General features: G+C 42.2%; 1 protein-coding gene across 2 annotated transcripts in view; it reads right to left on the reverse strand.

Moving 5' to 3' along the window:
• Positions 1–785: 785 nt before the first annotated feature.
• The window catches only part of TRAFD1 (TRAF-type zinc finger domain containing 1), a 28,517-nt gene continuing 8,852 nt past the window's right edge, over positions 786–20,450 (reverse strand). The window contains exons 3-12 of one of the 2 annotated variants that reach the window (XM_036076631.1): positions 20,098–20,233; positions 19,932–19,985; positions 17,143–17,548; positions 16,063–16,269; positions 6,912–6,988; positions 4,564–4,794; positions 3,253–3,373; positions 2,239–2,578; positions 1,920–1,992; positions 786–1,719 (exon numbers count right to left, since the gene is read on the reverse strand). In XM_036076631.1, coding sequence (XP_035932524.1) covers positions 1,660–1,719; positions 1,920–1,992; positions 2,239–2,578; positions 3,253–3,373; positions 4,564–4,794; positions 6,912–6,988; positions 16,063–16,269; positions 17,143–17,548; positions 19,932–19,985; positions 20,098–20,233 — 1,705 coding nt within the window. In that variant the 3' untranslated portion in view covers positions 786–1,659. The remainder of the gene's footprint in view (positions 1,720–1,919; positions 1,993–2,238; positions 2,579–3,252; positions 3,374–4,563; positions 4,795–6,911; positions 6,989–16,062; positions 16,270–17,142; positions 17,549–19,931; positions 19,986–20,097; positions 20,234–20,450) is intronic. The other variant, XM_036076632.2, reaches the window with a different exon arrangement.

Below are 20,450 nucleotides of genomic sequence, written 5' to 3' on the forward strand. Positions count from 1 at the left end.
ATGGGTGACAAGCCCCAAAGCCCTCTCTGCCCCAGAGGATTCTTCCTCATGCCTCCTTTAAGTCCCAAGGGGATTTTCAATCATGCCAGAAGTGACCCAATTCTCTCAGTCTTTTTGGGCTTCTTTCACAAAGACAAGGTCTTTCTGAGCTGACTGATAATTTTTATTGAGGTATAACTGACATAAACTATACAAAAAAAACCCTTTAGTTATATATTCTTTTCTCTGGTCTTGCTTCTTTTTCTCAGTATAGCTCAGACCTGGACATGAGTCCCTGGCTCTCCCATGAATTATCTGCATAGCCTTCTGTACATCACTCCTTTCCACTGATGAAATGAGGCAATTCTTCCCTCTTTTCCCAGCCCCACTAGGTTGTTAGGAGAAAAAATAAGCTCAAAATGACCTAAGGTCCTGTGCAAACTGTGAGGTGCTGAGGGGTAATGAATAATTCTGCTAAGGCTCAACCACTCTCAGGACCGAGGCTTTTAAGATATCTGCCTTCCTCTATTTAGTTGGAGGCAGTCCCATCTCCACCCCAAATCATCACCAGAGCTGCAACAACCATCCATTTTCTCAAAATCCAATAGAAAACTATATCTTGAATGTCTGGCACTGAAAAGAAGCTCATGCTGCAACTACTAGAGTTCCAGGAAGCACAGAAAGGAAAAAAAAAAAAAAAAGCCCAGTCCTGCTCACCTCCCCCCATATTTCAGGGCCAACTCCAGCCCACTCTGTCTTCCCTGAGGTCTCCAGAGTGCAAAGGAGAAGGAACCACAAGACTCAGCTGAACTCCAAGTACAAACTTTATTTCTATTACAAGTATGTTAATAATAATAATAGTAGTAGTAGTAGTACTAGTAGTAGTAGTAGTAGTAGTAAAAAAAGAGGGGATGGGGGCTCTGATACTTGGTTTTCAGGGCAAGCCATGGAGCTTAGGCCTCAGTCCTGATCCAGGCAGAGCCCAGCATGGCTCTGGTGGCAACAGGGAGCCCCCAGCCTTCTCCATCAGAAGACAGTAAAGACAAAGGAGCCGTGCTCCCCACCAGAAACAGTTACGCCAAATGCCAAAGAAGCAGATTTAAACAAAGCCTCTAGTGCACTCACCTCTAGCTCAACTCATCTCCAAAGCCTTGTTCCTAACATATATTGCAACTGGCCTGAACACTTTACCAGAGTGCCTCCATACACACCAGAGGCCCAAATTCTACAGTGGGGAGGGACAGTACACAGGAGAGGGTACCTAAAAGTTCCCAAAGTGAGGCCCCAGCAGAGAAGAGAATCACTTCACTGGTGAGTACCAGGTTTCCAGAACCCTCTCTCCTCTTTCCACCAGGACTACACAGCACCAAGAAGCAGTGGCAATAGTATGTCAAAAGATGGAGCCCTGGTGGGCTGAGAGGCCATAATTTGTATTTCTGCGCAGCCAAAAGGCAGTAGCTAAAGATGAAACATTTCTCAACAGCCTCCCTGCTAACCCTCCCCCAAACCCTCAAACTCCCACAGCACAATCTCAAAAGACACAAAATGGCCATAGCCTACAAAAAGTTAAAATCTGTAAAATCTCCCCTGCCCACAGAGCCCAAGAGGTGGGGCCTGAACCGCGGCAAGTGCTGCTGTGCAGAAAAGATGGAACCACTGCGCAGGTTCTCTGCGACACCATTACTCCTCCTCCTCTTCCTCCTCTGCATCCCCAGCTCCCTGTTGCTTGGGGGGTTTTGCCTGTTGAACAAGAGAACACAAACGAAATAGAAAGGAGGAAGTGAAAAAGCAGTCGTCCTCCTTTAGAGCCCTAGAAATGTCAAACTTCAACGGAAACCTCATCCACTGCCTGATGCCCACCTCTTCGGACTCCAAGAACCATACCAGTCCCACCCAATTATGAGTCCTCACTGAGCATTATTGGCTGGATCCCCAATTACCTTTGCAGTTCTGTTTCGGTAGTTGGCGGCTGTGGAGGTGACCCGCGAGTTCCTGCCACCTTCACTCCTACCACTGAAAGAGAAGGATTGGAAACTAGTTCCTGAGATATTTCTGAACAAAGGTCAGAAACTCAGAACAGAAACTGCTGGAACCAGACAAAAGCAACTTTCCACCAGCAGACAAAACAAATGAACAATGAAAAATCCAAAGAAAGCAAAAGAATGTTTTGGGATCAGGTCGCAATACACGCAAAGTCCATACTCCCACCATGTTCTCCTGAGCTACTCCCAAGCTCCACTCCTGGCTACTGATTCTTACCTTACTCCGTACCTCCCTGAAGGCCCACGGGGGAAGGTGGGTACAAGGTTTTCTGGGTAGAGATTTCGCACTGGGTGAATCACTGGAACGTGTCCAGTGGCCATGGCTGCGTTATGGCTGTTTCGATTGCGTGCCCGGCCATCCTGGCTGTCTAAGTTGTTGAGCTTCAATATGCGAGGAGGGCTAGGCTGGCACCCAGTTCTGGGGCCTGATGTGGATGTTGACAGTCGGTTACAAGTTGCTGTCATATTGTTAATGGGTCTGCTGGGGGGAAGAGGGTAGGTGGTCCCTTTAGCTGTTTCCTGCTTGATATCATCCATATAACCAGAAGACAAGTCTCCTGAGAAGAGAAAAAAGCACCAGCTTTAGGGAAAAGCCTGCTCTTGCTATTAGTGCTGGATCTGTGGCAGGAATAATAGGATTCTGGGTAAAAGACTGCCTTATTGTTGAAACCCACATCTCTAGAACAAGGTTGGTTGGGAACACCTTGTCCACACTTACTACCTGAGTCCTCAAATACAGTCTCCTGAGTATTCAACAATGGTGTACCAGCAAATCTCGAAAAACAGTTTCTAATTGGCTTTGTAGTGGTTAGGTTTCAAAAACAGCTTACCTGCCTACTCATGAGGCTTCTAAATAATATTACTAATAAATAGGAGTACCCTTAACATAGTTCAACTAGAAGCAGGGACTCAGGGCAGACATAGTAAGGTCTGAAAATTATCTCCAAATTATCCACTAACTGCACAGATAGGAGACCTGCAGCTGAATAAGCACTGACAAGTAGGTCTCACAGCTGTCCCCAAAGCCATTACCCTATAATATACTCCAGACAGCTTAGTCTAACATGGGACCACAACTAGCCACTAGCCACATAAGAGTCCCCAGTGAGATCCTACTGTGCTTGGTAATTCAGAATTCAGGTAACCCCCATGTTAGAGTAGCAGATGAGAAGTGGTAAGCAGGCCTGAGCCAGCAGCAGACCTGTGGCCTTGGCTCAGCCCTGGCTAATACCCTGGTGTCTGACACGCCTCTTGGGCAGCTCTGGTGAGGTCTCTGGAGGCTGGAAATCCTGTCTAGGAATCCCCTCTGTCACATGGTTGTTTGCTGTGGCTGGGCGTTGGTCACACTGGTCCTAACAAGAAAAACCAGAATTAGTTCCTCAGGAATTGAGTTATTCCTATGAATAACTATGAAAGGAAGGAATAGTAGGCTGGGTAAACAGACCTAATGGGGGGAGGGAGGAGACAGACATGACTTTGACAACTACTGTCAGGAAGGGCCTGGGACTAAGAGGAAAAACATATGGAATGGCACAATCATTCCCATTAGCACCTAAAGCACTGAAAGAAGCACTCTGATTGTGCCAGGATAAAGGAAGGGCTGGTCTTAAGAACCCAGAAAAGCATGTCAATACTTTGATCACAGAACATTTGCATGGTTGCTTATTTCATAGTCTCCCCTGAGACAACAAGCAGTTACTTGTCTACTGCTTGATCCAAAAGCAGAAGTCTTTCTTACAGAAATGAAATGTGTGATGCTCTAGCAAGAGCTATATGGGATCAACTACAGAAAAGACCCTGAACATACCCTCAGCATTAGCTCCTAATAACAAACAAGACTAGGCAGAAAATATTTTTTTACCAACAGGTTGGAATCCTAGACTGCAAACCTAAAAAAGAGCTTCAGACTGTCTAGTCTTAACTCCTTCATTTACAGATATCCCCAGTGAGGGGGCAGAACCTATCTATAAAGGTAAAGCCAGGAATCCAAGACTCAGTGCCTCCACAACAGGAAGAACCTACCTGGTCAAAAATAAAATGTTTGTCAGTGACCTCAGGGAAATTCTCATCAAAATCCTTTTGGCAAGGAGGTGTCCGGGTGGTTCGGTCAGTTAAGTGTCTAGCTCTTGGTTTCAGCTCAGGTCATGATCTCAGGGTTGTGAGATCGAGCCCTATTTTGGGCTCTAAGCTGAGGGTGGAGCCTGCTTAAGATTCTCTTTCTGCTCCTCCTCCCCTCCCCTTCTACATGTGTTCTCCCACCCTCTAAAATGATAAAAATAAAAACAAGTCCTTTTGACAGGTCCTGGATGCCTGCTTAAATGGAGTCCTGGGTCCCCCGCTAATGACATTATGGTTTTAGTTGACAGAGGTAGAGAAAGTCTAAAAGCCTGAGGCAGTGTACACCTCAGATAGTTCACAGAACAGGGCATGGCCAGTAGCCAGGTCAGGTATGCATGCAACTTAAAAGCTAAAGAAGCATTCTCAGTTCTGAAAGCCGAGGTTCATTCAGAGTGAAGTAGACAGGTCCTCTGGGGACTTTCACCTGGTGATGGAACAGCACCTCCTCCTCCAGCTGTACCCCACAGAATTCACATGGGATGACGATGCCATCCTCCACAGGGGGTGAATTGCTCAGGCCCATCAAAGAGTCTAACTGGTTACTTGCAGCCTGCTGCAAAAACTTTTGGAAGATGACATCAGGATCCTCCACCCCTTTGGGGGAAGTACTGCCCATACTGAGTGAAGGTAAGGCACAGGAAGGATTACAGCTTGTCTGTCTCAAAAAACACAGGTTAAAAAAAAAAAGAGGCGTTAAGGAAAACACTACATTCCTAAAACATTGTCTGAAAGTCACAAATGTTAATTCTTAATAATGGGCAGAGAGACTAAAAAGGGCTAGGGCAAACACAGATGGAACACTCTTAAACATTTCTGTACCATTCTACATTGTTTTTACTGTGTTCATGTGGTTATTATTATTCTTTTTCTTTTTTAAAGATTTTATTTTTTAAGTAATCTCACCCGATGTGGGGATGGAACTTATAACCCTGAGATCAAGAGTCACATGCTCTACCAACTAAGCCAGACAGGAGCCCCTGTGATTATTCTTTTTAAATTGAGAAGATTCAAGATTCTTCCCACAGCCATTAAGTAAAAGAGGCTGTTGTCCCTATTAATAGGCTTTCTTATGCTCTTCCCAAACCAAAAAGTAGATGTATTCAAACACTATATTATTCCACTTATGGGGGGAATATATGTTCCACCCAGAGCACAGGGATTACTTAATAATTATGGAAATGCCAGATGAGGCCAAACCAAGGGGAAAAAGTGGTTCCCTCCACCACGTAATCCTCAAACACAAAGGCTATTCTCTCTTATCATTTCTAAATAGCTCATGAACTTTCAATCATTCAAAAAGCAGAGGACACCTTTCATATACCAGGTATTGAGAGATTCAGTAGCTAGGAAAACACAGAATCTTCTCAAGAACTCAGCCTAGTGGTGCAGACCAACAGGAGATCAGGAGACCATACCATGGGGTGACAGGCTAAAAGAGAAGTGGGCACAGGACTATTGAGGACACAGGTGGGACCTCTGACCTTGTCTTCATAAGATCCCTCAGGACGGTTTCCTGAAAGTCATGTCAGAACAAAGTCTACAAGTAAGGATGTTGTTGAGTGTTGAGGAAGCAGGGGTGGATAACCACACATCTTGCAGGAAGAAAAAGTAAAGTGCAGGGCGCCTGGGTGGCTCAGATGGTTAAGCGTCTGCCTTCGGCTCAGGTCATGATCTCAGAGTCCTGGGATCGAGTCCCGCATCAGGCTCCCTGCTCAGCGGGGAGCCTGCTTCTCCCTCTGCCTCTCTGTCTCTTACGAATAAATAAAATCTTAAAAAAAAAAAAAAAAAAAAAGTAAAGTGCAAAAAAGATCCTTAACCCTTCCAGGGAACTGCAAGGACTTCAGTACACCTCCAATAAATCAAAATGGGGCATGAGATGACACCAGATTAAGATGGTCAGTGGAGATGTACACTAGTCACCGTAGTATGGAGAGAGCAACCGGGCCTGCTGGAATGAACGATTACTTTTTTCCAAGAGGGAACAAAGCTGAGTTCTCATACCCTTAGGTCAGTCACACCATGGTAAGAAACACAGTGGCGGGGCGCCTGGGTGGCTCAGTCGGTTAAGCGTCTGCTTTCGGCTCAGGTCATGATCCCAGGATCCTGGGATCGAGCCCCACATCGGGCTCCCTGCTCAGTGGGGAGCCTGCTTCTCCCTCTCTCTCTGCCTGCCACTCTGCCTACTTGTGTTCTGTCAAATAAATAAATAAAATCTTAAAAAAAGAAACACAGTGGCTACCTCCTGCCACAGGTATATAAAAATAGTTAGCTCGGGGCGACTGGGTGGCTCAGTCGTTAAGCATCTGCCTTCGGCTCAGGTCATGATCCCAGGGTCCTGGGATCAAGCCCCGCATCGGGCTCCCTGCTCCGCGGGAGGCCTGCTTCTCCCTCTCCCTCTCCCACTCCCCCTGCTTGTGTTCCCTCTCTTGCTGTGTCTCTCTCTGTCAAATAAATAAATAAAATCTTTAGAAAAAAAAAAATAGTTAGCTCAAGGGGCACCTGGGTGGCTCAGTTGGTTAAGCAACTGCCTTTGGCTCAGGTCATGGTTCCAGGGTCCTGGGATCAAGCCCCACATCAGGCTCCCTGCTTGGCGGAAAGCCTGTTTCTCCCTCTCCCACTCCCCCTGCTTGTGTTCCCTCTCTTGCTATCTCTCTCTCTCTCTGTCAATTAAATAAATAAAATCTTAAAAGAAAAAAAAGTTGGCTCAAGATCTCATGTGGCCTACAACACCAACTATGGCCTGTACACATTCCTCAAGTAATTAAAACACACCTGATGGTCTATCAGCAGTTCCTCTGGGTAGAGCTCCTCACAAAATTCACAAGGCAACATGGTCCGGTCAGCTGCACCTAGGTATCAGGCCATACAGTCAGACTCAATGAACAGAAACAAACTTTATCCCCCTTGTAAGGTTTTATATAAAAGTCTGACTTCCTTTGACTTTTCTTAGATGTAGCAATTTGTGGGACTGTAAATCCTCCAAGAGGAGCCATCTAAGAGACAAATCCTAAGGAAAAAACTTCCAGTATGGAAAAAGAGATTTACTTGTCACCATTTCCTGAGCAAGAGTAAAGTAGTAGTTTACCCATTACTTTAAGGAAGAATGTAAATGTGTACTAACCCCAGGCACTAATCTAAAAGCTTCTGTGCATTATTTCTATCCACAGAGAAGACTTATAAAGGAGATCCTACATTACCCTCATTTTACTGATCAAGAAGTTGAGGCTCACTTATGACTGGTGGACAGACATCCTTAAAAACTCTCCAGTACAAAATACCAAGAATGATACACAACAAAAGTAATTTACGAGAGCAAATAAGTAAGATTAGTTTTAAATCCAGGATTCTCCAAACACAACAGCCTCAATAAGACTGCTGAACAACTGGAGGGTGAACAATGAGAAGAGTTAAGAAAAACTGCCTACCTAGGTCTTCACTCTGGGTAGGACAAAAAAGTCTTTACCAAGGAACAGTAATTAGTTTGGCCTTTACGTGGGTTTGAGTCTAGAATCTACATTTGTTTTTACACAGATTCACGTTTATAATTTTTAAAAGTCCAAGCCAACCAAAAATTCAATTTAAAACTATCCCAGGGGCACCTGGGTGGTACGGTGCAGTCTGTTGGGCATCTGACTCTTGATTTCAGCTCAAGTCATGCACAATCTCAGGGTCGTGCACGATCTCAGGGTCGTGAAATTGAGCCCCACATCAAGATCAGCACCCAGCAAGTGTCTGCTTAAGATTCTTTCTCCCAGGGCACCTGGGTGGCTCAGTCGTTAAGTGTCTGCCTTCGGCTCAGGTCATGATCCCAGGGTCCTGGGATCGAGCCCCGCATCGGGCTCCCTGCTCAGTGGGAAGCCTGCTTCTCCTTCTCCCACTCCCCCTGCTTGTGTTCCTGCTCTCGCTATCTCTCTCTCTCTGTCAAATAAATAAATAAAATCTTAAAAAAAAAAAAAAGATTCTTTCTCCCTCTGCCCCCTCCTCCACAGCCCCCCCCCGCTCACTCTCTTAAATAAATCTTTTAAAAAATAAAAAAATAAATAAAATTATCCCAGTCAGTAGTATCCCTAGGCACCTACAAGAAGCATATATAAAATACTCTGAGGAACACGTTAGGAAGTTTAATGTTAAAACACACACAGAGTGGGCATGTGGGTGGCTCAGTAGGTTGGGTATCTGACTCTTGGTTTTGGCTCAGGTCATGACCTCCTGGGTCATGGGATCAAGCCCTGAGTTTGGCTATCAGCTCAGCACAGAGTCTGCTTGGGAGTCAGTCTCTCTCTCTACTCCCCCCTTTCAGCCCCTCCCCCCACTTGCATGCTCTCTCTCTAAAATAAATAAATCTTTTTAAAAACTTAAAAACAGGGGTGCCTGGGTGGCTCAGTCAGTTAAGCATGTGCCTTCAGCTCAGGTCATGATCTCAGGGTCCTAGAATCGAGTCTCGCATCAGGCTCCTTGCTCAGCAGGGAATCTGCTTCTCTTCCTCTTCCCCTCCTCCCCTCTTCCCCCCTCATGCTCACATGCACCCTCTCTCTCAAATAATACTAAAAAAAAATAAAAAACAAACAACAACAAAAAAAACCCACACACGCAGGAGGCAGCAAGCCACCATGACAGTCAGCAGAAACAAATAGCAAAAGAGACTTTAGGTATATTTTCAGACACTACAGAAAAATAAGTATATCTAAAATGTTTAAAGACGTGTTTAAAAAGGAATTGGAATAGGACTACCCCAGATTAAAAAAAAAAAAAAAAAAAGCCTTTTGTAAGATCAGGTCATGATCCCAGAGTCCTGGGATCAAGTCCCACATTGGGCTCCTTGCTCAGCAGGGAGCCTGCTTCTCCCTCTGCCTGCCACTCCCCCTGCTTGTGCCCTCTCTCTCTTTCTCTGATAAAATCTTAAAAAAAAAAAAAAACATTTATTTGAGAGACAGAGTGCACACAAGCACATGAGCAGGGGCAGAGGGAGAGAATCTTCAAGCAGACTCCCTCCTGAGCATGGAGCCCATACAGGGCTCAATCTCACGACCCATGAGATCATGACCAGAGCCAAAACCAATAGTCGGACACTAAACCAACTGACCCACCCAGGCACTCCTATAAAGGATTATTTAAGGGGTGCCTGGGTGGCTCAGTCAGTTAAAGCGTCTGCCTTCGGCTCAGGTCATTATCTCAGAGTCCTGGGATCAAGCCCCACATCTGGTTCCCTGCTCAGCGGGGAGTCGGCTTCTCCCTCTCCCCCTGCCCTCCCCCTACCAGTGTTCTCTCTTGCTCACACCCTCTCTCTCTGAAATAAATAAATCTTTTTTTTTTTTTTTTTTTTTAAGATTTTATTTATTTGACAGAGCACAAGCAGAGGGAGAGAGAGGGAGAAGCAGGCTCCCTGCTGAGCAAGGAGCCTGATGTGGGACTCGATCCCAGGACCCTGGCATCATGACCTGGGCCGAAGGCAGCCGCTTAACCGACTGAGCCACCCAGGCGTCCCTGAAATAAATAAATCTTAAAAAAAAAAAAAAAAAGAATTATTTAAAACATGATGAGGCACACTGAAGAAAAAAACAATCAAATACAACTCAAATAAATGAAAACTATATTAATCACTAAAGTGAAAACCTCAATGGACATATTGAACAATAGATTAGAAAGCAGACATTTAAGAAATTACCCAGAATGCACCCCAGAGGACAAAGAAATGGAAAATAAAAGAAACAGAGGATAGAGCAAAATCTAACACATGTAGGAGAGCCTGGGTGGCTCAGTGGTTAAGCGTTAGACTCTTGATTTTGGCTCAGGTCCTAATCTCAGGATTGAGATCAAGCCCCGCATCAGGCTCGGTGCTCAGTGGGGAGTCTGCTTGAGATTCTCTCTCTCCCTCTACTCTCCCCCACCCACCGCTTGCACTCATGCCCACTCGCGCCCACTCGCACTCTCTCAAATAAATAAATAAAATATTAAAAAAAAAAAAGAAAAAGACTACAAAGAATGGAAGACAAGGGCACCTGGGTGGCTCCGTTGGTTAAGCGTCTGCCCTCGGCTCAGGTCATGATCTCAGGGTCCTAGAATTGAGCCCTGTGCCGGACTCCCTGCTCAGCAGGGAATCAGCTGCCCTCTCTCTCTCCCTCTGTCCCTCCCTGCCCCTCCCCATTCTCTCTCTCTCTCAAATAAATAAAATCTTAAAGAAAAAAAAAGGAAGACAAGCAATAATCAAAGAAATAACAGATGAGTACCACAGAGAAATAACAACACTAACAGATGACATCTCTATAGCCAACAACAGAAGCCAAAATATCTTCAAAGAACTAAGACAAAATAATTGGCAATCTTGAACTGTGTGACAGAGAAACTACCACATAACAAGAAAAAATAAGATTTCAGACAAACAAAAATAGAGAATTTACAACCAACCAACACTTTCAACAGAATTTCCAAAGAATATACCTTAGGAAGAAATTTATCCTAGAAGGAAGTTCTGGGAAACAAGGAAGAAGGGGTGAGCAAAGAAAATGGTAAACACGTAATAAATAAAATAAATATAATGAGTATATAAAACAAGAAGTATCTATAACATGATGCTAAAAAGAAAACGAGAGAACACTAACTTACCACATATAGTAGTTTTTAAGTTATAAAGAGAAGATCCTAATTCTAAAGGTACTGTACTAATTGGGATAAATGTGATAAGGTTGATTAATTTTATTCTGTTAAATTAAATAAATATGTTGAGGGGCGCCTGGGTGGCTCAGTTGGTTAAGCGACTGCCTTCGGCTCAGGTCATGATCCTGGAGTCCCGGGATCGAGTCCCGCATCGGACTCCCTGCTCAGCGGGGAGTCTGCTTCTCCCTCTGATCCTCCCCCCTCTCATGCTCTCTCTCTCTCTGTCTCATTCTCTCTCTCAAATAAATAAATAAAATCTTTAAAAAAAAAAAAAAAAAAAAAGATGTTGAAATTTCCTGGGCAACCATCACAAGAACAGAGGCAAAGAATATAAATTCCAAACTGGTAGAGAGGAAAAATGGAATGAAACAAGCAAACAAAAGTCAATAAAACAATTTAAGATATGATCAAGAAAGGAGAAAATAAAGGAAACTACACTGAACTCAGTCTTCACCTGTCACTACTATGCTACTGCATTTTACTTTCTTTAGCACCATGAAAGTCAAGTCTGAAAGGGTGATAAGGAGACTCACATTAAAAAATGATGCTCAGACTTTGGAAATGCTTTCTTTGGGACTAGTGCATTTTCCTAAGGGAAAGAAGCAGCAACTATTAGGTAAAAAACAGATCAAAGGTAATAAAGAAGAGAATCTGTCTGTCAATATTTCATAAAGGGTTACCAAACTTAGAAATGGAGAAGAATTCAAAGCCAAACATTACATTGACAAGCCTTGTTCTGCTCCCCAAAATGCAGGAAGTTTAATAAAACCAGCTTTTAAACAATCTCGTCATAGTACATATTCACATCCTTTTCTGTGCAAAAAAATATAAGGTTACCTAATTACTTGCTGAAAGTGGTAACCTCTGGGGAGAACCAGGAGACTTATCAGTGGGTGAGGAGGAGACTTATGCTTCCTTTTACACTCTTTCACAATCTTAAATTTTTTTTCATGATTTTTACCTCTTTTTTCTTTAACAGATTTATTGGGACATAATTTACATGAAACTCACCTATTTAATTCCTACACAATCATTTTTATTACAGATGCAATTTTTTTTTTGAAGATTTTATTTATTTGAGAGTGAGCAAGAGAGCACAAGCAGGGGGAGCAGGAGAGGGAGAGGGAGAAGCAGACCCCCCTGATGAGCAGGAAGCCCAACATGGGGCTCAATCCCAGGACCCTGGGACCATGAGCCAAGCCAAAGGCAAACTTAACCAAGTGAGCCACCCAGGGGCCCTGCAAATTGTTTTTAAATATCCTCTACTCAAGGGGATGGAAAGTACAGCTCAGGGAATACAGTTAATAACACTGTAATATACTTATTGTGGTAAGCATCTCATAGTATACATAATTGTTGCATCACTATGTTGTACAACTGAAACTAACTTAATATGTCAACTATACTTCAATTAAAAAAAAAAAACCCTCTACAACACAAAAAGCATTTTCTTAAGGAAGAAAATACAGCCTGGGGTGCCTGGGTGGCTCTGTCATTAAGTGTCTGCCTTCAGCTCAGGTCATGATCCCAGGATCCTGGGATCTAGCCCCGCGTCGGGCTCCCTGCTCTGCGGGAAGCCTGCTTCTCCCTCTCCCACTCCCCCTGCTTGCGTTCCCTCTCACTCTGTCTCTCTCTCTCTCTGTCAAATAAATAAAATCTTTTAAAAAAATAAATAAATAAAAAGGGAAAAAAAAGAATATACAGCCTAAAACAGTGTTTTTTCAACTGATAGGGACATAACCCTCTAAGGAGCCACAGACTCACCCCTTATTTAGTCTTTGAATTTACATGTTAACCAGCCACAGTCTAGAGATCACAGAAACAAAATATTTGGAGCACCAGCTGGTTAAGCATCCAACTCCTGGTTTCGGCTCAGGTCATGATCTCAGGGTTGTGAGACTGAGCCCCTCATCAGGCCCTGCACTAGGTGGGACCTGCTTAAGATTCTCTCCCTCTCAACCCTCCTACACTGTTGGTGGGAATGCAAGCTGGTGCAGCCACTCTGGAAAACAGTATGGAGAGATTCCTCAGAAAGTTGAAAATAGAGCTACCCTATACCCAGCAATTGCACTATTGGGTATTTACCTCAAAGATACAAATGTAGTGATCTGAAGGGGCAGGTACACCCCAATGTTTATAGCAGCAATGTCCACAATAGCCAAACTATGGAAAGAGCTGAGATGTCAACAGGTGAATGGATAAAGAAGATGTGGTATATATATACAATGGAATATTATGCAGCCATCAAAAAATGAAATCTGGGGCGCCTGGGTGGCTCAGTCGGTTAAGCGGCTGCCTTCGGCTCAGGTCATGATCCCAGGGTCCTGGGATCGAGCCCCGCATGGGGCTCCTTGCTCAGCAGGCAGCCTGCTTCTCCCTCTGCCTCTGCCTGCCGCTCCCCCTGCTTGTGCTCTCTCTCTCCCTATCTCTCTCTCTGTGTCAAATAAAAATAAATAAAATCTTTAAAAAAAAAAAAAAATGAAATCTTGTCATTTGCAACGATGTGGATGGAACTAGAGGGTATTATGCTAAGCGAAATAAGTCAAAGACAATTATCATATGTTCCCACTGATATGTGGAATTTGAGAAACAAAACAGAGCATCATAGGGGAAGAGAGGAAAAAATGAAACAAGACAAAACATAAGGAAACGAACTGAAGGTTGCTGGAGTGGACAGGGGTGGGAGGGATGGGATGGCTGGGTGATGGACACTGGGGAGGGTATGTGCTATGGTGAGCACTGTGAATTGTGTAAGACTGATGAATCACAGACCTGTACCTCTGAAACAAATAATACATTATATGTTAATAAAAAAAAAAATTCTCTCCCTCTCCGTCTGCTCCTCCCACACCCTCTTAAAAAAACAAAAATTTTACATATATATTTACTATTTTTCACGTTAATATAACTTATAATTAAGAAAATACATTTTTAAAAGTATTTAAAAATACATTTTTTAAAAAGCAAAATGCTATTACCTATCCAAGTTTCTATTAAACACTACCATTTACCTCTTTTAACCAGGACCAATTCCTATTTTATCTAAATTAATAAAATATTAAGAATTATCCTACTGTGGGGCACCTGGGTGGCTCAGTCGTTAAGCATCTACCTTCGGCTCAGGTCATGATCTCGGGGTCCTGGGATCGAGCCCCGCATCGGGCTCCCTGCTCGGCGGGAAGCCTGCTTCTCCCTCTCCCCTCCCCCTGCTTGTGTTCCCTCTCTCGCTGTGTCTCTCTGTGTCAAATAAATAAATAAATAAAATCTTTAAAAAAAAAAAAAAAAGAATTATCCTACTGTTCTTGGAGTCGTTATGCACATAGTGACATAAAGAAAACTCATAGATGGGGCACCTGGGTGGCTCAGTCAGTTAAGCGTCTGCCTTCAGCTCAGGTCATGAACCCAGGGTCCTGGGAGAAAGTCGCGCATCGGGCTCCCTGCTCATCGGGGAGTCTGCTTCTCCCTCTCCCTCTGTCCTTCCCCACTGCTCGTGCTCGCTCTCATTCTCTCTCAAATAAATAAAATCTTTAAAAAAAAAAAAAGAAGAAGAAAGAAAGAAAACTCATAGCTGATAGCTGCTTAAGTTTAGGTCCCCAAAACCTATTACAACTCCAGCATTTTATTTTATTTTTTTTAAGATTTTATTTAGTTATTTATTTGAGAGAGAGGAAGGGAACATGAGCCCGGGGGAGGGTGGGGGGTGGGGAGAAGCAGGCTCCCCACTGAGCAGGACTGGGGCTTGATCCCGGGACCCTGAGATCATGACCCAAGCTGAAGGCAGACACTTAACCGACTGAGCCACCAGGTGCCCCTCCAGCATTTTAAATATGTATGACATGCATCCCTCAAATATATTGTTCTCCAAACAAGAGACCCAAAGGAGTGGTTCATTGAACACAATCCAACTTTTTATTTTTAAAAACCTAGTTTTTAGGGGCGCCTGGGTGGCTCAGTCGTTAAGCGCCTGCCTTCGGCTTAGGTCATGATCCCGGAGTCCTGGGATCGAGCCCCACATTGGGCTCCCTGCTCAGCGGGAAGCCTACTTCTCCCTCTCCTACTCCCCCTGCTTGTGTTCCCTCTCTTGCTGTCTCTCTCTCTCTGTCAAATAAATAAATAAAATCTTTAAAAATAAATAAGAAAAATAAAAACCTAGTTTTAATCCATGAGTCCGATAATACTAAAAAAAAAAAAGAAAGAAAAAAATTGTTTTTATTTCTTTTTATTTATTTGGTTTTTAGTAATTTCTACACTCAACATGTGGCTCCAACTCATGATCCTGAGATCAAGAGTCACAGAGACTGAGCCAGCCAGGCTCCCCAGAATTGTTTTTAAATGAGGCAGGGAGGAGAGCAAAGTTCTTTATAGAATAATAACTAATTTAGAACAAAGGATAAAAACAGAAAAATCACCACTGTACAATCACCAGTTATACCTGATTCAAGCAAGAAACATTAGTGAATACAAAAAACTGCTAAATAAAAGGTTGTGTAAATATCTCATTCCTCCACAATCTCAAAATAACAACCTGAATCTAGGTATTATAAAGGGAAAAGCTACCCATATAATGGAGGTATCTGACAGATCTCATTTTAATGAATAATAGGATAAACTGACTTCTTGAGGACACAACATCAGCAATGTAGGAATTCTGCCACAACCGTGTAACTTGAATCTAAATATGAGAAAACAATCAGACAAATCTAAATTGAGAAAGAAATATTCGGAAAAACAACTATCCTGGACTCTTCAAAAGTACCAATGTACTAAAAGGAAAAAAAAGGGGGTGGTGGTGGTGAAAGGGCCTAAACTAAATTAACCTAAAAAGAACTAAACACAATGTGTAATCCTGGATCTTAAAAACAAAATAAGGATATTTATTGTATAAATAAGGATATTATGTATAAGTAGGGAGCTTTTGTTAAATTTCCTTAGAGTGATATGTTTACATACAATACCTTTGTTCTTAAGATACATGCTAAAGTATTTAGGGATAAAATGTTACGTCTGCAACTTATTCTCAAATGGTTCAGGGGTAGAAATAAAAATATATAAAATAAATGGAAAATACTAAAATTGGTAAATATAAACAAGGGGTATATAGACATTCACTGTACTATTCTGACAGTTTTAAAGAATAAAAAGTTGGGAAAAGCAAAACAAAAAAGGTAAATCTTATCTCATGAAAAACTCTCGATTTTATATAAATTACATAGTGTAAGAATTAAAAAACCTGTAGAGACAGAGGCTAGTACAGAATAAACAAACCTACCCTTCATGTCATTCAGAGCATTGGAACCTTCAAGGGACTGGTCTGCACCACATACAGCCCTCCAGAAGTCCTGCTCTGCCACACTGCGGGCCTGCCCTTCATTTTGCAGACTTAGGGCCAACATGAAGTCCAAGTTTGCACTATCTTCACCACCCTCTTTTGGGGGCTGTCGGGTTCTATTCCTTTCCTGCCTTTCTTGTTCTTCCACTGGAAGAAAAAATAAATAAATAACCAGTACTCAAGATACATTAGAGGGGTGCCTGGGTAGTACAGTCAGTTAAGCGTCTGACTCTTGATTTTGGCTCAGTTTCTGAACTTAGGGTCATGAGATCGAGCCCCGTGTTGAGCTCCACACTCAGGGCGGAGTCTGCTTGAGATTCCCCCTCTCCTTCTGCCCGTCCCACTTGTGCGCACCCACGTTCTCTCTAAAATAAATAAATACATCTTAAAAAAAAAAATTAGAGATGTTGCTACCTCAAGTCCCCCATGCTTAGCAAATATTCAAGGTTTACAGGCATTTGTGCAGGAACAAAAGAGGCCTAGCCTTCCTGTTCTCACAGGACTCCAAACATTAAGTCTGCTGTGATAAAAGGTACCATTATTGTTCTAATTGTTTTATTAATACCCAAAATTAGTGAGCTGTAACTATGAGACAAGCACTGTGCTAAACATTTTTCATGTATTTCTGCACCATAGCAGAATAGTTTGAAGCATGGAGTCAGACTGCCTGAATTCAAGTCCCAGCTCTACCACTTACCTAAGAATGACTGTGAGAACTAAATCATTTAGTAATATTAAGCACTTTACAAATGCCTGAAGCACATACTGTATACTCAGTAAATATTAGCTATTAACAGAACTGTCACTGTCATCGTCATCAACACTAGCTATAATCCAATAGTAATCCAACAGCAAAAGGTTCTGTTATTTCCAATCTATAGGAAAATTAGGTAGTCTTCCTAATGTTACCTAACTACAATCAGGTTTCTATTATTAAGATCTATTTGCCCCCAAATTCCTGTTCCCATTTGCCCTGAGATTTTTATACCATTCCAGTTTTCTAATCCAAACACAACTCACATAGATTATTCTGAATTGGAAACTGGGCTGTCATGTTCCTTTGGTTGGTAGTTCTATTATGGAAAAGATCTGATTCAAAGGCTCTCAGGGGTCTTCGGGGTAGCCTCACAGGTGGGTCCAGAGCCTCAATTTGCCTGAGGAGCTGGGATGCAATCCAGATGCCATCTTGACCCCAGGACTCATCATATGCATTAGGAGGCATGGCAACCTCATCTCTCTTTTCCTCCCCATCTCTTCCACAAACTTCAGGATGAGTCTTCAGATCTTTCACCAGGACATTGCGCCCACAACTGCCACATAACTCCGTCCGGGCACCACAGTAATCCTCATGGTCCTTCAGTTTGAGAACAGAAAGTTCCAAATCACAGTGCTGGCAAAGGGCAAGCCGTAGGGGACACTCAGTCTCCTGCAACACAGAGTAATAAGGCAGTTAATAGGCCAATCTAAGAGAGGCTATGTTTTAATACAGGGAAAGGAAAGCCAAACATACTTATTTACTTCAATATTCTTTTCCAAACCTAGCTTTGCCTGCCATGCTTTTCTATGCATTCAGGAGTCACAGCTTCCCTCTTTGTCCCTGTCACGAGATTCTACAAAGGGAAAGAAACTCTTAGAAGGAATCTACTCACTCAGCTACCCTATCATCATTTTGTGCACCCATTACAAAGTAACCCAAAACCAGCCAGAAAAGCCCAGGAGTAAATAGCAAAAGTAGAGCAATTCAGATGTTTGCCAAAGCTCCACCAGCCCAATTTCCCCTTACTACTCCAATCTATCTTAAGTACCTGGTAATGAGGAAAAGAGGCTGTCCTTTAGAAAGACACTGATTTTTCTAATCTGCACATTTGTATACAGCACTGGTTTTAAATTGACCAAGTAAACCAGGAATTACCAACAAAGATGACCCCAAGAGTATAAACACTCAGCAGATGAAGGACAAAACTTTTATAAAGCGTATTTTGAAATTGTAACTAAAACACCAAAAAATTAAAAAGATATAAAGGCATATGTTACTCTGATATACACATTCCAAACTTCGGAACTTAAACTCAGAACTTCAATGTAACATCACTTCAAAAGTTTAGACACTTTACAACCACTGTGCCAAAGAACAAAAATCTCTTTTCATACAAATTAAACCCAAGTTCTATTCTAAATGTTACTTTAAACATTTTTAGCATTATTTGTGTATGCATGGAATCTCTCTTGTAGAAAGCACAAGAAAATGATTAAAGAGAGCCTAGGAACAGGAATGGAAGAGACAATTTTTACATATACGCTTTTGTGACTTTATTTTTTTTTTTTTTTTAAATTTATTTTTATTTTTTTTAAAGATTTTATTTATTTATTTGAGAGAGAGAGAATGAGAGACAGAGAGCACGAGAGGGAAGAGGGTCAGAGGGAGAAGCAGACCCCCCGCTGAGCAGGGAGCCTGATGTGGGACTCGATCCCGGGACTCCAGGATCACGACCTGAGCCGAAGGCAAGTCGCTTAACCAACTGAGCCACCCAGGCGCCCGCTTTTGTGACTTTAAAATTATATACCATGTAGCTATAATACTGATTCAGAAAGATTTTATTAGAAAAATGCCACTGATTTAAACTTACAACAGCCAAAAAAAAAATACTCAACAGCCAAGAGCAAAATATTTCTGGCACATACCAGATAATATAGTAAGTACTATGTTAACCACCCTAAAAAGTGCTAATAACTCACCAGAGCACCAAATAAAGTATAAACTTTTTTTTAAGAGAATTGAAAAAAAACCTCTTTAGTTAATCTCTGGTCTACCACCATCTTGGTCTAACTTGCAGGAATGTAAGGAAATACTTTGTACTTGTACCTTTATAATGATTGATATATTACCATGTTACCCCTAGAAATAGCTGGAGGGGAGAGGATGAAGACAGGACAGCTGACTGGAGGTTGTTTTATGCAGCAGGTAAATATTAGAACCGGAGAAATACTCATTACTGTTAACATGACCTCAATCATAACCCCCCCTTGCTGGTGAGGCCCAATAAAACACAGGTTGAATGCTTAGAAAAACTAGTAAGAGTTTTTATAAATAAGAGTATTTATAAGATGTTTAATTCTGTGCTGTGGAGTTATGGTTATTGTTTTCTTCTTACATTTTCCAATTTTTCTATAATGACTATGAATTACCTTTTAAAATTATAAATTGTCATTTTAGGTACATAGAATAAAAGTGTACAAATATTAAGGGCATACCTTGGTAAATTTTTACATATGTAATCACACTACATGACCAACTAAACAGGGGATTTTTTTTAACTTGTGAATTAATATGCTCGTTCACAAAAACAATGTTTATTCAAATAAAACTATGGCCAGTTTTATTTCAACTATGGACCAAATGATACCAAGTGCACTCTGAGGAATTCCTTTGGGTGTAAACACGTTACCAAAGTGATCAAGAAGTCAGAAGGAAATTACAAGATGTTACGCAGGCTCTGTACTAAAGAGCAAGCCCGGGCCTGGTGTGGCATTCACTGAGGCTGCCAGCTAAACCCCAGCAGAAATGATAGACTCAGTTCCAAAGAGAAAGGCTCTGAGACCTGAGCATGGGGCACAATAGCCATGCAGCTGAATCTGGCAGCAAAAAGTCAAAGCCTTAAATAACACTACACTCTGAGAGACAGTGTTTGTGGAGCTGGTAGAGAACCAAGACTCAACCAGACTGGTTTTCTGCTCCGCATGTAACTCAGTCATCTCAGTAATATTAGCTCCATGGTAACTCATGCTCTTCATGGTACAGGGAAACCAACCTCATGCTTCTTTAACTGCCTCTTCTCCAACTTCTTATTACATTTGCAGGTCACCTATGGCAAGAAGTGACAATCAATAAATTGGCTTTGTGATAACATAATCACTTGCTATTGCAAAATAGCAAGTATAATACAGTTATGAACATTTGAGTACTTGGTGATTTACCTGACAATGTTCTGTAGCCATGTGACCCTCCATGTCAGATTTGGGAAATGGTTCCTTGCAGATAGGACACATACCAATGTTCCTTTGACAGTGGATCTCATGGATGGTAAAATTAAACACAGGAATTTCTTTTTTGCTAGAAACAAAGGGAAAGGCAAGCATTACTGACTAATCTATGCACAGTGATATTACATGAAAATCTGGCTTTTCTGATCTTTAGTCTCCATTACTTCTCTTTAGTAAATCTAGTCTGCAAACTCTTATGATTACTACCCCTGCTTTTCAAGGATTAACTCTCAAAGGTTTTGAGTCTTCTGTGCAACAATGAGTTATCAGTGCTATGTACTACCTCT

The sequence above is a fragment of the Halichoerus grypus genome, chromosome 13, assembly GCF_964656455.1.
Source record: "Halichoerus grypus chromosome 13, mHalGry1.hap1.1, whole genome shotgun sequence".
Lineage (NCBI taxonomy): Eukaryota > Metazoa > Chordata > Mammalia > Carnivora > Phocidae > Halichoerus > Halichoerus grypus.